General features: G+C 54.8%; 1 protein-coding gene across 5 annotated transcripts in view; it reads right to left on the reverse strand.

The window, feature by feature from the left end:
* The window catches only part of TMEM151B (transmembrane protein 151B), a 28,728-nt gene extending 14,240 nt beyond the window's left edge, over nucleotides 1-14,488 (reverse strand). For 2 of the 5 annotated variants that reach the window (XR_011149791.1, XR_011149788.1), the window contains exons 1-3: nucleotides 14,396-14,488; nucleotides 5,696-7,144; nucleotides 4,982-5,079 (exon numbers count right to left, since the gene is read on the reverse strand). Coding sequence is in view for 1 of the 5 variants with exons in the window: in XM_069009849.1 (XP_068865950.1) it covers nucleotides 5,708-7,144; nucleotides 14,396-14,488 (1,530 nt within the window). In the remaining 4 variants the exon portion in view is untranslated. Of the gene's footprint in view, nucleotides 1-4,824; nucleotides 5,080-5,695; nucleotides 7,145-14,395 lie in introns of all 5 variants that reach the window. The other 3 variants (XR_011149790.1, XR_011149789.1, XM_069009849.1) reach the window with 3 other exon arrangements.
* Between the last annotated feature and the right edge of the window lie 2,153 nt (nucleotides 14,489-16,641).

The raw sequence follows: 16,641 nt of genomic DNA on the forward strand, positions 1-16,641 counted from the left end.
ACCACTGGCTTCAGTAAAATTACACTAGCAATGAACATAGCCCATTAATTTCTACCTGAAGTGTGACTATGCCCTCTTTCCACTTTTTCCAGAATGCCCACAGGGAAAACAACCCTAGGCAGGCTCAGCCCCAAGTCCCCACTGGAGTCTCAGGTCCTATGAACCTTTGGTCCCATGCATACCTGGCTCAGTGAAGAGTGTAGGCCCAAGTGCATCACAGGAGGCAGCAGCACCAGACAGAGCTATCACTTAAACTGCGTCTCATTTCTGACATTACCTGGATGCAGATCACATTCCTACAGACTTTATTCTAACCACTGAATAGAAATGAAACATGATCAGAAGGACACATCCCAACTTGAGACTTACAGCTCTTTGGCAACACAACATCTTGGTGGTGGTGTAGCATTTCAGACCCAGTCCCTACAGCGACTGCAGCAGAGTAGGAGCACATTGCAGCAATCTGTACCCTGCTAGAGGCAGCACCCTGGTGACATTAGACAGCAGTACTGAAGCTGTGGTTGGACAGGCTGGAAGGAGAGCTTAAAAGGCATTATTCATCCCACCTGCTAATCAGCAGGTGCTGTTTTACTGGCATCGGATGCTACATAACTTTCTTAAACTTCCACTTAATAAGCCTTTTCCTGCAGTTCTCTCCCCATGGGCATCCATCAGTTATTAAACATCTCTGCAGCCTCTTGAGTGAACGGACAACAAAGAGACCAGCTGGATCTCTAATGTGCATTTTATAGGGAGTAGAAAGGAAGGGGGGTGCACTTGTTTGACGACAGATGAACAGCAGCTTCCCCAGCCCTAATACTGCGTATTTGCCTGGAAGGCCTGGCCTTGGCCATAGGCTCAGATCCCCTCTCCCCACCCTAACAAATGCCCCTACAGCTGCTCACCCTGACAGGCCTCTCTGAAACCTCCCTCCTTGGTGTGGAGTGAGACATGACACACAGTGGGCTCAAAGAAGTACCACTTGGCTGGTTGGTGTCATTGACAGGTTCTGCACAAGCAAAGTGCTAGGCACTATCTGGGAAGCTTCCATGGTGCTGAAAGGTAGATAAATGGGTGGTGATGTGTCTTGATGATCACCTAATCCAGAGCTTCTCACACACTCCTCCCTCTCTTTCTCTCTCTTTTTCTCTAGTTCAGAAAAGCTGGAGAGCTTTCAAGTACCTGACAAGTATACCGACAGCAACTGGAAACACCAAATAGCCCACACTAATTGTCCAGCCTTGCAGCAGTAAGGACTCAGCCCTCTTCTGGGTTGCATTAGCACCGTGAAGGGCCACGAAGAGGAGCTGGTAGCATTCCTGCCTCCCTTCTGGTATGTGAGGAAAGCCTGCTGCTGAGTGCAGTGCTGAGCCTGACTCTCAGCCCATTGAAAGCTGCAATGTTTGAATGATGTATGGAAAAAACCAAAGCCATCTGACTGCAGAGATCCTCCCAGTTATTGCCCCCATCATACTGACAAGCATCCAGCTTTGACCTTCCCAGAGGGTGTTGTGTGCTGCCCTGCTTTCCTTGTGTAAGAGGCCAGCAGCTCTGTATACTCCACTCACTTTGAGAGATCTTCTGCACCAGAAATGAGGACACAGCCACCCTGACAGACCAAGGCATTGCTTGCACCTTTGGCCCTCTCCCCTTGCCTGGGCCAGGCTCAGAGCAGGAGTGACATACTCACTACACAGTGAAAACTTCTGCATCGCCACTCAAGCCAGGGTCTGGCGAGTGAGATCAAGACTCTGGGATTGGTGAAGAGAAGGCTACAGATAATAGGCCTGCTTGTGTCAGGAAGGCCATGAGAAAAAAAGAACAGAGCAAATTAAGACTCACCAGTCAAAGGAGGAGAAGTAATGGGATTAAGATACAGCAGGGAGAACTCAGGTTAGATATAAGGGAGAAGGCTATCCTGAGAGGAGCAGATTGGGCCATCCAATGACCTGCCAAAGGAATCATCATCACCAACACGGGTACAGCAGAGAGCAGACACAAGTCTCAGGAAGAGCAGACACCTGACTGCTGCACAGCCCAGAGCTGTGCTGGGTGATGTGTATGTGCCAGGAGATGGGACCACTCCACCATGGAGAGGCTGTGTGCCAGAACAGGGACAGGCCATCTCTGGGTATCTGTGCTCATAGCCTGAGCCATAAGGAGAATTATAGCAGCTGCCCTTGGCCCAGGGTACTATGGTCTCTCACCAACCCTTAGGAGGAAACCCTCTTTGCCAGCAGTGTCCCATGCCAGGAGACAGAAGGGAGAGCCCAGTTTTCTGCTCTGAACTTTCCTGCCTGACTAGACGTGCCGGGATGAACCCTAGTTTCAGTCTCTCCTCTTCAGCTCCACCACTTCTGTGTCAAGCCACCAGGCAGCTCCTGTCCCTGTTGCCCAGTCCTGCTCCCCTACCGTGTCCAAGTACACCTCCCCCTTTCCTGAGCCTGATGCAGGGCACAAATGTCTTTCCCCCTTGAGAGAATGGAATTGGATAGACCAGGGGGGCAGCTCTACCAGGTGCATTGGGGTAGCAGGGCCAAGAATATGAGGGAGGGGATCTCTGAGAAATCCTGGCATGCAGTGGGGAACACTGGCTAGAGAGGTCCCACTTCTCAGGGTACTGTGGGTCTGGAACAGCCACAGACAGCAGCACTGGGACTACAGCTGGGACCACAGCTGGGACCTGGCTGTAGCTGGCACCATGTACATGGGGAAGGTGTTCAGCAACAGGAAGACTGTATGAATCCTGCAGGTCAGAGCAGCAGCTGTGCCTCAAAGATCCACCTGGACAGACCACCTCCAGAATAAGATTTCATAGGTGAAAATGGGGCCAGAGGAGCAAGGTGAGGTATTCCCATGGAAAGCCCCAGAAACAGCCAAGGACACTGTGCGAAACTCTGCTGCAGGTGCTAAAAGCCAGGGGGCACAGAGACCCTGCTAATCTGTCCCTATTGTGAAGACTGTCTGCCCCAGGGAACTAAAAGGCCTGCCAAAACTTAGATAAATCCATCTGTCCACGGCACCTTGGAGGCTGGAGATAGAAAGATGAGCCATTACAGCCTAATTTAAGCAATGTGCAGGAGACTTCAAAGAGAACACGTCAGGAAGGACATGCGGGGATCTCATTCCTCACTAATGACCCGTTGCAGCTCCACTGTCTCAATTCACTGGGACATACAAGCACACGCCATTATCTCCCCAGACTCACGAGAACACTGAGCATTGGCCTTGGCTTACATTAGGCCCTTGGAGAGAGAAGCATGAGTGCACAGCAAGCCAAATGTCATTACTAAGCAAGGAAATCCCAGGGCTGCTTTCGCCCAGTCTGAATCTGTGCCAAAAATAATGAGAACAAAACGCAGAGAGAGATGTGCCTACACCGGAGACCTTATGCTTCTCTGTCCTCCAAGGGACCCTCTTCTTTAAGCCAGCATCTAGCTCTGGTAGTGAAAGTACAGGCAGATGCTAAGACAGAATCATAAACACAGTGAGATTTTAAGGAACTTCAAACCACCGCTGTTTGTAGTTCAGCACCTGAGATCCAGGAGGACAAGGTGACTCGGAGGGCAAGAGACACTAACCAGGATATGCAGGGCATGAAGAGCAGAACAGACTGCTCTGGGGAAAAGACAAGTGGAGCCCTACAATGCCCACAGGTGCTGATTACTCCAGGCTTGCCAGCAAGAGATGACTTTCAGAAGACGACCAATGTGGTACATGGGTGCATTTGCAGCCTCCTCAGGACCTGGGAGGCAAAGCAGTACAGCAGCACCATGAGAGAGACAGACTCCTCATTAATAGCTGCCAGGAGGAAGATGGCTGGACAAAATACAGTGCCTCACTGTTTGCCCTTCTGCGACAGATGGGGAGGCAGACACCAAGCTCAAATGCCCAGGTGCCAATGGACTTGCCCTTGTCACCCAAGACCTGCTGCTCTTCGCTGTTGTTCACCCCAGCTGATGAGGGAAGCGGGGTGAGGCTGAGGAGTAGTGCTGTCTGGAGAAATCACTGCCTGATTTGGCATGCACTCCCCCAAAGAGCTGACTGAAAAGGAGACAGCTTTTCTGAGAACAAGGACACGAGACCTGGGGATGTGTTGCTGAAGGAGGAAAAGCTGGGTGTCTGCATGCTGCAGACACTGATGCAGCTTCAGTGACACAAGGGCTCTTTGCCCAATGTCACTGAGATCCTTTCCAGCAGGGTGGAAGGGGCAGCACAAAGCTCAGAGCAACCTGCCCTGACAAGAGCAAGGCAGAAGAACCCAGTAGCTAATGAGCTACAGAGAAGTCACCTCACTTCTCACAGCCTGACACCTCCCTGCAAAAACCTCTGTCATGCAAATCGTTGAGTTTTAATCAGGTTCTCCTCTAATGTATCCCTGGCCTCTGTTCTGCAGAGCAGCCCTCTTGGCAGATGCCTCCTGCACAGGTCCTGCACCAATAGTGGGGTCCCACAGAAAGGGAATCCTTGTGCTCCTCCTTTCCCAAGCCCAGGTTCCCAATGCTCCAGCATGCTTTTGCATTTGTCCCTCCTACCCCCTCAGAGCTCTCTGCCAAAATGAGGCTTCCAGGAGCCTACAGCTCAGAGACCCCAGCCACAGCCCAGCTGGATCTCATGCAAAATTCCCTCGTGCAGACATGCACCAACCTGCTGCTCCATTATCAATAGGTGAACTGCAGCTGAACCTACCAGAGACTTCCTTGATGCTTGGCTGAACCAATTAGGACTCACTTCAAAGCCAGGAAGGGTCCCCAGCCACTTGATGTGCCACCTGATACCACGATGTCTGTCCCAGTGCCATCCTCTTCCCCTTCCCCAGCTCACCAGGGGCCTCCCGTTTTCTCTTTCCAGCTGAGCCCTTCTCCAGCAAACACACCAGTAGCACTGCAGATCTTTGCTCCATCTGGATTTGCACATTCATCCCTTCCCCGGTGCTGCATGCCCAAACAGAAAACCCTTTACCAAGGGGATGCTGACTCACAGCTGGCACGCCGAAGCTTCCTAAGGAGCTGAGCCTGGGATCCTCTGGAGGCAATGCCATTCCCAGCAGTGAGAACAAAGTAACAGTCGGAGCATGGTCTAAAAAAAAAAGTGGGGAGGGTGGGGAATGGTCAGGGGGGAAGGGGAAGAGCTGGATTTGTGGCTTTCAGCCTTTGCCCTAACCTGCTGCTCAGCTCCATGTGCCTGGGTACCCCTGACCTTCCGTCACAGGCAGCAACACCCTGCTCCCAGGGACCCGTTCTCCTCCCCCCTGAGAGGTCTTGCTCCAGTGTGGGAAGCAGGGTGGGCAGAGGTGCAGCGGGGCGCTTTTTGGTGGCTGCTGGTTCCTTGGAGCACGAGCCAGCCTGGAGCCAGGGCTGGGAGCCAAAGCCACCCCCTCCCTGCATCGGGCCTGTCATTTTATTCCCCCCTTTGGGTCTTGATACCATGAATTACGGTTCTGCGGTCGGTTTGGTTGAATTTTTTTTTTTTTTTTGCATGTGGTGATCGGTCTAGAGTTCTGTGCCGTGTCAGGGGGAGCATCAGCATCCAGCCCTCTGGGAGGTCAGAGCCACAGCAGGAGAAGCTTTTGCTGGCTGCTGGAGCAGGATGCCATGTCCACTCCATCCTGATGTCTTCCTAGGCTACCCCCCTTGTGCTCTGCTCCCCAAATCCTGCGCTGGCTCAGGCCAGGCAATGGACAATGAGATCTCACCGCCTTCTGCTTTCACAGTGAGGTCTCCACGCAGGACCCATTGCGATGGAGGTGACGGTGGTCGTGGTTCAGGCAGCCTTCGTTGCGGTGTACAATGAGGACAGGGAAGTAGAGGGCATCCTGATAAGGAGGGGGGTCTTCCTCCTCCACAGTCACCTGGCTGGAGAGGCGTGTCTGCTCGGTGGGGCAGCTCTGCTCGTTCAGGCTGCCACTCCGGCTCTGCCAGAGGCAGCTGCGGCGCGAGCCGTACAGGCGGCCCAGGGAGAAGCGGCTGCTGCTGAAGGGAATCCTGGGACTGCCATTGCAGATGCTCAGAGCACTGCGGGAGAAGATGGAGGAGCTGCTTATAGTCCTGTGGCACCGCTCGCAGTTCTGCCGGTAGCCCCCGTAGCGGCAAGCAGAGTAGCTGGTGCAGCTGGAGAGCCCCACCAAGTCCATCAGGACTGCTTCCGAGTAGCTGGGCACCAGCTGCTGGTTGGATCGTATGTGCCACTCCAGCTCGGTGCTGTCCACCGTGTTGACACGGGGCATCCTCCGGCAGAAGGAGCGCTCCTCGGCCGGTGTCACTGCCACGTAGTCGAACCCAAAGAGTTTTTCCACGTGGTAATGGACATAGGAAGTGCGGTACTCATTTAGCACCCGCAGGGGCCAGGATAGGGTCAGCAGAGCTGCCACCCAGAAGACGTAGTGAGATACGTACCAAGGCAGGTTGTCTGGGTCGGAAAAGGCCACCATGTATTCCTTGAAGTCCACATTTTTGAGGTGCATCCCCTCCCTGGCCTCCATGTAGTCGTCTAGGCCCTCGTTTTCTGTGAAGAAGCGGGCCCGCTGGGTCAGATAGGAGTTCTCGGACTCCACATTGGCAAAGCTGAAACACTTGGTGAAGCGGAGCCGTGTGGCTGGGTAGCTCTCCAGGTCAATGAGGTCCTTGGAGATGTCCTTAACTCCACAGTTGGAATAATCAAACTCAGCCTCTGCCACATGGGTGTTGACCCGCTCGTGGTACACTTGGGTGGTGGTGTAGGCATCCCCGTTGCGGTAGCGGGTAACCTGCCGGGTTCTGCGCACGTAGTGGTAGCTGATGGCCTTCCACCAGATGCAGGGGGTTGCCTGCTGCATCCGCTGCACACGCTCGTGCACGCTCTCCACGTCCACCTTGTACTGAAGCTCGTTGCGTGTGTAGCAGTGCCAGCACTCCACCAGGTACACCACGTAGAGCATCACCAGGAAAGCCAAGGGGATGTAGACGTAGCCATTGGAACAGGGGCTGTCGTGGTACATCATGGACTTGCCCTTGTAAGCACTGTCAAAGGTCAGCCGGGTCACCTTGGTGACGTGGCACCAGGTCATGGCTCCCATGCAGCCATACATGAGGAGGGACAGCAGCAGGCATTTCCAGTGGGACTCTCGGCACAGGGACTTGCTGAGAGACTGCTTCACCGGCCGCTGCTGCTCCGGGGGACCAGGGAGAAGGAGAGAGAAAACAAGAGAGGAGTCAGTAGGCTGCAGTGGCAGGGGAAGGGGAGCAGGCAGCAGGGTGCTGAGGTAGCACCTATAGCTCTGCAAACAAACAGCAGATGCCGTGGGGCTCCTGGCCTCAGCAGGCAGGGCAGAGGCCCAGATCTCTCACAGGATGACAGTCATGCAGTGCAGGCAACTGTCACCCCCACTTCCCTTTGTGGTGCTCTGCCCCTCCCTGGGAGACAGAAAGAGCCCAGCTGGACATGGGGGAGAGTGGCAGAGGACAGCTCTGTCAGCCACACCCTGGGCATCCCCCTTCTTCAACAGGGAGTGGCCCCTACCATCGCCACTTCCCAGGGAGAGGTAATGGAGCACAAGATAAGAGCCTGGGTGATCTCCTCCACATTCCTCAGCTTTTGCACCCACCCCACCAGCACAGGGTGATGGGGGTCCCCTCTTCTACTGCCTCTGCCCTGTGCATTAAGAGTGTCTCCTTTTGCTTCACAGCTGGTTGTGAGTTGTCCCCTCCATCCCTCCCCATGCATCCCAAGCAGCAACTGCAGGTGTGAGCCTCCATTTCCATTCTCCTCAGGGGCAATGTCAGAGGCTCCAGCTCTAACTGATGTCATCCCACCTAAACCCTCACCACAGCTCATCCCACTGCACGAGTCTCCCCCCTGCTTCCCAGTAATGACCAACAGCAACATTCCAATTTCTCCCACCAGGGCAGCACAAGCTGCCTGGGGTGCCTGTAAGATGGAGAAACAGACCTTCTGCAGCTGGGAATGTCTGTGTTTGGTAATGACAATTCCCACTACAACACTTGGCAGCCTAAGGAGCTCTGAAGTGCTTCTCAAGTGCTTCATAAACCACACCAATGAGAAAGTACTTTTCCATGATTGAAATGCAGTCACCTCTGGTAGGAGAGAAAGCAAATATGGAGTAACATCCTAAAAAGTGTTCAGGCTGGAAGAGAGGAGCATCATACCAATCTGCAGCAGCAAGGAGGACAAGAGGCCACTCACAGCTGCTGGCAAATATCCCTGCTTGCACTGGGATTCAGCTGTGACAGCCCACACTTCTGAAAAAACTGCTCTCAGGTCTTTCATGGTGAAGAAAAAGCAAAACTTCAGCAACAGGACTTTTTAAAGGGATTGCACTGGTGCCTTTACCATAGGAACAGTGCAGAGTTTCACACAAATCCACGAAAAAACTTGGTTAAGGAAACCTCTGTCTCTCTGCAACACTCTGAGTCTCAAGTATTGACCCAGCTTTGTCTGTGAGACATAACATTATCTCACCCAAAGAAAGAAGAAGCAAAGAAACTATTTGCTTTCTTACACAAAAGATTTCATCCAGCAATCTCCAAAGGTGCAACCTGAGAGAGGGGGTCAAGAACCCCAGCCTTGCACAGATGCCACAAAACTCATTCAGAGGCTTTGAGCTTTGCTCTCCCTCTGCACCTGCGGGCAGCAGCAGCTCCTGAGATCACCTCCACCGTGGCAGGGGCCAACACCAGCTGTAATGACACCACTCAAGGTGCTGCAGTCCAAGCCTGGCTCCATTATTCTCCACTCCTGAGCACGCTGGGCTGGAGAGGTCTCTCATCCAGGAATCCCAAACAACTGAATGGGCTCACACTGTTAGAAAGTGGGAGGGGCACTTTCACTCTGGCATGAAAATGAAAATTAAAGCAAGAACCAGAGATCACAAGGCCACCAGCAGGTCTAGGGACAGATCTGGGCCTCTTCTTTCCTTTAAGAAATGCATCTTGCTCTCCTGAAGAGCCCCTCATTCCTGGCTTGGTGCTCTAGAGCCCCACAGGCCAATCTTTCCTCCCTGTCCTTGTCAAAGCCTGCCAGTGGGACTTCTGTCACTGCACTCAGCAGGGCTGGATCCAGCCCAAATCTCTAGCAGAGGTTTCTCTCCTAGAAGCATGGAGCTCCCCTGCCTGCCCAACCCAACAGCCAGCCCGTGATGGGAAGAGCAGGTGGCACATCCAGAGAAACCACTGTTGGCAAGGGGAACGGTGGTACATCCCACTGGCAGTCCCAAGCATCAGCTGAGTTCCCCTCTTTGAAGCCACGAGCTGAGAGCAAGAGCTGGAGACAGACAGAGCCCAGGGCTGGCACGTGGGGTTGTGCTGGTCTGCAGGCAACTCAGAGAGGTGCAGGGTGGCTCTGCTGGCAGTGCTGGAATGAACACACGTGCAGCCCAGTCTTCCCAGTGCAACTGACCACTGCAGCAGCCTCACAGTCATGGGGCAAGAAGGGAACCCCAGCTAAGAGAAAAAGGAGTGAGGAGAAGAAGAGGGAGCCTTTCAGGAGACAGAGCCAGCCACCTGAGCTGTGCTCTCCCTCCTGAGGTCAATGCTGCAGTTACAGGAGCGAGCTCAGATCCCTCTGTCTTGGCTTGGTTGCAGCACAGCTCTCCCATGCTGGAATACTGTACCACTACCCAGGCAGCTAAAGGTTTCCTCTCTCACTGCTGCCTTCTGCGTTGCAGGCTTTCCCTGGCAGCGACAGCTCTGACTGTGAGGATCTAAAGGAGCTGCTCAGCCAAAGGAGGAGCGTGGGGAGGGTCTGAACAGGGGCCTTGGAGTGGTACACACCAAACCCAGGGTGTCTGTGGGGTGTAAATGCTGAGAAACAGCACCTTGTTCAGGAGGCAGCTCTGCAAACGGAGCACAAGGAATAAAGCAAAGCATCCAGCTCATTCATTTTCCAGCTGAGGAAGGGGCACCGGGATGACAAGTCTTTGGCCATGTCTGTCTCAGAAAAGCAAATTCCACCTCACAGTCACTCCCCAGCCCTTCACATTCCGCACTGCCTGTGTTGCAGGAGAAGGGAGATGCTGGCTGTCACCCTGCAGAGATGTAGGCAAGCCCCACTGCGGTTACCCACCCAGGGCAGGGAGCACGATGCAGCCCAGGCTTGGTTCCAGGAACTGTGTTAGCAGGGCTCTAGTCCATGCATTAGTCTCCTCCTAGGACTACGCAGTATTTAGATACTGCGGTGCTTTTACGGGGTCACACTAACCCCTGCTGTAAACTGTTTACAACCCGGTTTTGTCCTAGGCTTTTGAGGTGAAACATACACCTCAGCGACACTGGTGGGGTTTCCAAAAGCTGATCAAGTGCCAGTGACGGGATATAACCACAGCAGAGACGGAGGAGGAGCCAGATGCAGAGTCTAATCCCAATAGGAACTGCAGCATCCCTGCTCCTCTCCCAGGCTGCATAGGGCTCACAGGAGCAAACAACCAGCTCCACAGATTCCCCCGCAGAAGCAGCTGAATAAGGTTGTCTCCTTGAGCTCTTAACCAGCCTCGGATAAGTCCAGCATAGCAAACAAGCAGATGAAAAAGCTGGGGAAAGAGAAATCTGTCTCAGAACAGTGTCACTAGGAGGAGAACAGGCACTGATATAAATGCCATCGTCATTTGCCATTGCTGCAGTCTGATGGAATGAGGCAAAAGACTTGTCCTACTTCACTGCAAACAGGGTTTCCCTCCATCACCAGGAGCCTCCCTCACTGCTCAGGCTCCAGCAGTGGAGAGTGGTAAGCAAATCTGCTACTGCAGGTGCACTGAAACATCTCTGCAGTGCTAGGGGGCAAAGCTGGCCATAGCTTGGCTGAACCTGTCGTGGGATGCCAATCAGCTCCCTTCTCTGTGCTTCAGCTCACCACACAGAACGCACGGGGCAACCCTTAGCAGGCGCTAACTGTGACACATCTCGGGAAAGGCAAGTAGGCTGCTGCTAGGGCCTCCCCTCCCTCCTGCCTGGCACTGGCCTCTGATATTGCCCCTGAGGAGAATGGAGATGGAGGCTCACACCTGCAGTTGCTGCTTGGGATGCATGGGGAGGGATGGAGGGGGTGGAAGGGACAACTCACAACCAGCTGTGAAGCAAAAGGAGACACTCTCAATGCACAGGGCAGAGTCAGTAGAAGAGGGGACCCCATCACTGCTTGTGCTAAACTCCTTTGAGATCTGGGGGATCCTCTTCTTAAAAAACAGCCTCAAGGGGACAAACATGCCCAGCACACCAGTGGTCAAGCAAATGGGTCAAAATCCCTTAATCACCCCTGCAACCTTGACCCTGCAACTTTGAATACTGAAACCCTTCAAGTCCTTCAAGCTCCTCTCTGTATCAGCCTGGCCCTGGTCACATCCACTGTCCCCTTTTTTAACGTGTGTTTCCATGCTATCACCTCCCATGCCTCTTGCCCGCCTCTTCCTGCGGAGACCTCTGCGAAATCTCCGATTCACCCCCAGAATGTTAATCCTTCATTTCCCGAGATGGCCTAGGGTTCAGAGGGTTAGGTGTCCTAGAGACAGCCCTCTAGAGGGCTGAAAAAACAACCAAAAAAGCCCCAGAGCAGCAGCCCGAAGGCCCAGGTAGCTCCCGAGTGCCAGGTGGTGGCAGCAGCTTGCAGGGGACTCCAGAGGGACTCCTGAGCATCAGTTTCCATGGCTCTTCCCTAGGATTCTCTTACATCATACAAGAAATGAGTAAGCCCTGATCCCTTTGACCTCAAATCCCCAGAATAAGGGAGGTAGGGAGGATCCAGTCATTTCTAGGAATTACCACTGTCTTCCAAGGCTCTGGACAAACACTGGCAACTCCTGGCAAGGATGGTCCCAGCAAATACCCACATCACATATCCCATGCCTACAGCCCCAGTTCAGGAACTACCTGCCTAGAAGAAAGAAGTGGCTCAGTCCCAGGCTGGCAGTGTTGCCAACTGCAGAGGACAGAGGAAGGCTGAGCATATACAAGCCAGGGAATCCTGCCAGCAGTCAGCTCCTGCAGTGGTACCAAGGTCTCCATTTTACACAGCAGCTTGGAGGAGGACTGCTTCCTTCTACCAGATCCCACCTGAGCAGCAGGACAACGACATATTTTTGCTTGTTCCCAGGCTGAAGAGCTTATCCCTTGACATTTCCTACCCTCCAAGTACGAATTGATGAATAAAATTCAGTTCACCACCACTAAGTGTAGGTGTAGGCATGTGATGCCAAGAGGGAACAAGGGCTCAGTCAGCTCTGGCTAGTAGCTCTTGCTACTTGTCTTGCTGGGACAAGCTGAGGAGCACCTGAAGCCCTGCCTGGCTTCCTGGCTCCTAGACACAGCAAGCTGAGATATCAAGATGAGGCACCTTCAAACAGGACAGAGCACATTTCCCATTTTCCAGACATCTCTTCTGGCTTCCCACTCACCCTGGCCAATGGACCCTGACACGTGGGATTCAGCCACACTGCAGGGACATTCAGCAGTGCTGGCACCAGCAGTTGGTTCTGATGGAAATGAGGACATTGCACAGCCTGTATGGCATTACATAGGAACTAGAGGGGAGGAGGAACATTCTCCCCTCCTGACAGTTCTGAAGACAAGAGCACTGCACTAGGTCAGTCCATGAATCCGAGCTCGCCACTAAAATCTCTCCTCATTGCATCAGATGAGATGCCAGCAAGCATGGCACTGTCAGGAGAGGCAGCAGCTTCCCTCTCCTCCACCAGCTCCTACATGCAAGTCTGCAATAGCTTCTGGCCACAGGAAGGATACCCTTAGCCTCAACAGAGCAGGTCATGGACTACAGCCTTTCTGCCTGCTCCCATGGAGTATTACACTGACACCATAGCGGGCGGCCACCGCGCACCAACCAAAGCCTGGACAATCTCATAATCCCTGCAAGCCATGGGGCACTGTAGGTGAGGGAAACTCATCTGGGTACTATCCCTGCTACACTTCTTTCACCCAAACTGGCTCTTGCTCTGGCACCCTGAAAAGTCTGCGCTCTCTTGAAAGTAGCACCAGCACTGCCAGAGCAGCAGCAGTAATAGACCCCATCACAGCATGGCACAAGCACATCCTCGTGCTAAAAAAGCACCTCACAGTTTAGCTGCCCTCATCAGGATCTGTTTGAAGAGCTGGGCTCAGGTCATCAGCAGTTGTTGAAAGGAAGCAGGAAGAGAGGAACAGACACAGAGCAGAGTATACAGTATTTGTACAGCTTGACAGTCCTTGAACTTCAGCATTCCTCTCATGCAATTATTTATATCTAAATATAAATCTGTATATATAGAATAACTGTGCATGGGCATGCATGTTCTCCCCAAGCCAAGGAGGCAGAGAATACCAGGATTATGCAGCACTTGCAAACTGCAGCTCCTCAACAGCAGAAGGGGAAGTGATGCACCAGCTTCTGGGTACCCCCCAAGCTGCTCTTTGAGCTGTGGTCTCACCAGACAGGACAGCCCACCACACCAGGAGAACGCTGCCCTTCCTACACTGCCTAGCTGCTCTCCATGGGTCAGCAGCCCCATGGCATAAGGTGAATCTCACTAGTCAGTACAGTTGCTCTCTTCTTGGGAAGCCCAAGCTGCAAGCAGGATCTGTAGAGGCAGACAAAAGGGCTGGCACAGCTGCCTCCCGGTGCTGCTCCCGAGGCACAGGACACCCCGCTCTTGACCCTGTATGGCATCTGATGCCTGGACTCGAGAAAAGTCATCTGGTGAGGGAGACTGCAGCACACCTGGAGGCCAGGCTGTGCTGTACCTGGCCTGCCCCAGCCTGCACCTTCCACTTTCCCTAGACAACCTCCAGCTGGGAGCAGCCACCAGCAACAGCCCCTGACTTTGCCATGTCCCCAAGCCCTCTACCCTGCTGCCCACCGAGTCTTCCCTCACAGTGACCCAGGCAGCTGTGCCACATCCCGGATGCCCCCAGAAGCCAGCACACAGCAAGGAGGGGGTCTCCACGTCCACTTCTCCCCGGCATAACAAGCTCTGCCCGTGGCGGTAAGCCCAAACGGTGCCCCGCGCTTCCCGTTTGTGATTTTCTCCCTTCCTCCTCCATCCCGGCCACTCCGGCCCCGGCCCCCGCTCCGGACGCCGCTGGCTGCTGCTTCCCTTCCAGCCCCGGAGGCTCCGCGGCGATCCCCAAGTGACGGGCGAGCGATGGAGAAGCGCCGGGGTAGCCCATCGGCTGCGGAGACCGACGGGAGGGTATCCTCGCCCGCCAAAGCCCCCCCCCCGCCCCGCCCCGCCGGCCCGCACCGCATCCCCGGGGCCGGAGGGGGGCGAGAGGGGCTCCCAGCGAGCGGGTCCGTACCTGTGCGGGCAAAGCCCGGCCCGGCCCGCGGCGGGGCGGTCAATGAACGCACCATGCAAAGCGGGCGGGGAGGGAGGGTGGTAGGGGGCAGCCCCGGGCGGGGGTGCGGCCGCTCTCCTCACCTCCTCTCGGGCCCCCTCCGCCTCCTCCTCCGGAGGCACCGGCGTGCTGCTGCCTCCCTCGCTGGCGGCGGCCGCCGAGGCCGGGGGGGACATGGCGGCGGGGGCGCCCCGCTGGCGGTGCCTGCGGGCTGGGCAGCCGCATTATCCCGCCCGCCGCCGGGCGCTGCCTCGCCGGTCGCCGGGCGGGCGGCGGGGCGGCGCGGCGGGCGGGCGGCGCGGCGGCATCGCCCCCAGCCGCGGCTCGGCGGCAGCGCTGGCCGCCCGCCGGCCCCGGCCCCGGCCCCGCCGCAGCGCAGCGCCGCTACACGCGGCGGAGGGCGGGCAGAGCCGCGGTGGGAGGGCCGCGGCGGAGGCGGGGGGAACGGCACGGGGATGGGGATGGGGATGGGGATGGGGATGGGGATGGGGATGGAGGCACGGCGAGATCCGCGGCCGCCCGAGCGGAGCGGCGAGTGACCTTGAAGCGCCGGCCGGCAGCAGAAAGGGAGGCAGGCAGGGAGGGAGGGAGCCCGGTGTAGCCGCCCCTCCCGAGCCCCACCGGGAGCGGAGCTGCCGCCCGGCGCCGTCGGGGAAAGCTCCTGCTCCCAGCCGCGCCGAGGGGTCGTCAGGCTGGCTTCAGTCCCAGCCGGACAGCTGATGGAGAGGCGAGGGGTCCCGTGGGTTTTCCTTCCCTCGGGATGAAGCCGGAGAACCAGGAGCACTTTGCATGTGTCCCGCTTTTCTAATCTGCGGGCACCCCAGCTGGTCGGGGGAAGTGGGGTAGTGGTGACCGTCAGTGCTGATGCTGGCACTCAGGGAAAACCTGAGGCTGGCAGGATCTTCCCTGCTATGGTCTCCACCGGACTCAAAGGTTCTCAGCTAGCTATTGTAGAGCCAGCTGCAGTGTATTTCACCTACAGAGCTAACCTGCTTGGTTACAGGGATGAGTGGAAAAGTCTCTCTCAGACCCTCAATCTAAACTCACAGGAGGGACACACACAAAGTTTGGGAAGGGTCCATATTTGCTGAGGTCCAGATATTGCAGGTACGGCCCAGCTCCCTTGACAGACAGGAAATCAGGTGTCTCTGCAGGTGCTTCCCTGGATCCAAACTGGAGAGAAACATAAGCAGCAGAATTTGCTGGAAACTGCTTCACTTTTCCTGAGTTCTGAGGCTCAGCCTTGGCAATGGGATGATTGGCATGCCCTTTTTCACTGTTGCCTGGGATGAGGAAGAAACAGTGTGTAGGCCTGATGGTCTCACTCAAGGAGATGCATCCGAGGGGAATTGCCAACCCCTGCTTCTTGTGGGAATAGATGTGATGGCCGGGGGTGCTGCTGAAGGAGCTCATCTTCAAAAGAGTCTGGGGATGTGTTTCCTCTCGCCTTTCCCCTGTTTCCATGGGAACAGCAGCAAGCAGGAGCAGCCTGCTTGGAATTTCGCTGCCTACCACTCAGACACCCCCTACCCAATCATCCCGGCAGACTTTGGCTCTTGAGGGTTTCAGACCCATCCTCAAGTGATGGATCCCATGCCTCCAAGGAGAGCTCACCGATGCATGTGTGTCATGGTAGAGCAAGGCAAAGAGGCACAAGCCCAGAGCTGCCAGAATTCCTGTAGCAGCTCTGCACGCTGTTCCATGCACACTAATAGACAGTTGTAAATGATTTGCATTCCTATATGCATTTCTGCTTTTTATAGGATGTGACCTCAGCTAGACCAAAAGGAGCCTGAGGGATAATCATCCTCCAGGAACAGCACTGGTTTTACCTCAAATATGTGAATATCACACAAAAAGAGCAAAGCAGAAGGGTGAAGGGGGGAGGGGGAAGGTGATACAAGTTTATGTCTCTGCATATAATAGCCCATGGTGTCTTTCTCCAAGGAATTTGTCCATTCACTTTTGAATTTTTTTTTTTTTTTGGACTTGTAGATGCTCCATGCATTCTGTGGCAAGGAGTTTCACAGCACACCCACAGACTCAAGGAGCTTCCTTTGGTGTGCCCATTTTGGGCTTTTTATCCTCTAGGATTAACCCTTGGGAAAGCAGGCTGCTGCCATCCCTATGGAGCTACCCACAGTACAATTTATCCTCCACTGGTGGAGTCGTTGGCTACTGGTGAACCAGAGGAAGAGTTTTTTGTGTCAGGCATCTTTGATAGCAGTCCTGGCAGCATATCTTGAAGACAACACTGCCAAACACATCACCAGCTGTGCTATTTTTGAGATGAGGTGGCACAAAAGAGGTCATGTGCTCTGCTTTGTCT

The sequence above is a fragment of the Aphelocoma coerulescens genome, chromosome 3, assembly GCF_041296385.1.
Source record: "Aphelocoma coerulescens isolate FSJ_1873_10779 chromosome 3, UR_Acoe_1.0, whole genome shotgun sequence".
NCBI classification, from domain to species: domain Eukaryota; kingdom Metazoa; phylum Chordata; class Aves; order Passeriformes; family Corvidae; genus Aphelocoma; species Aphelocoma coerulescens.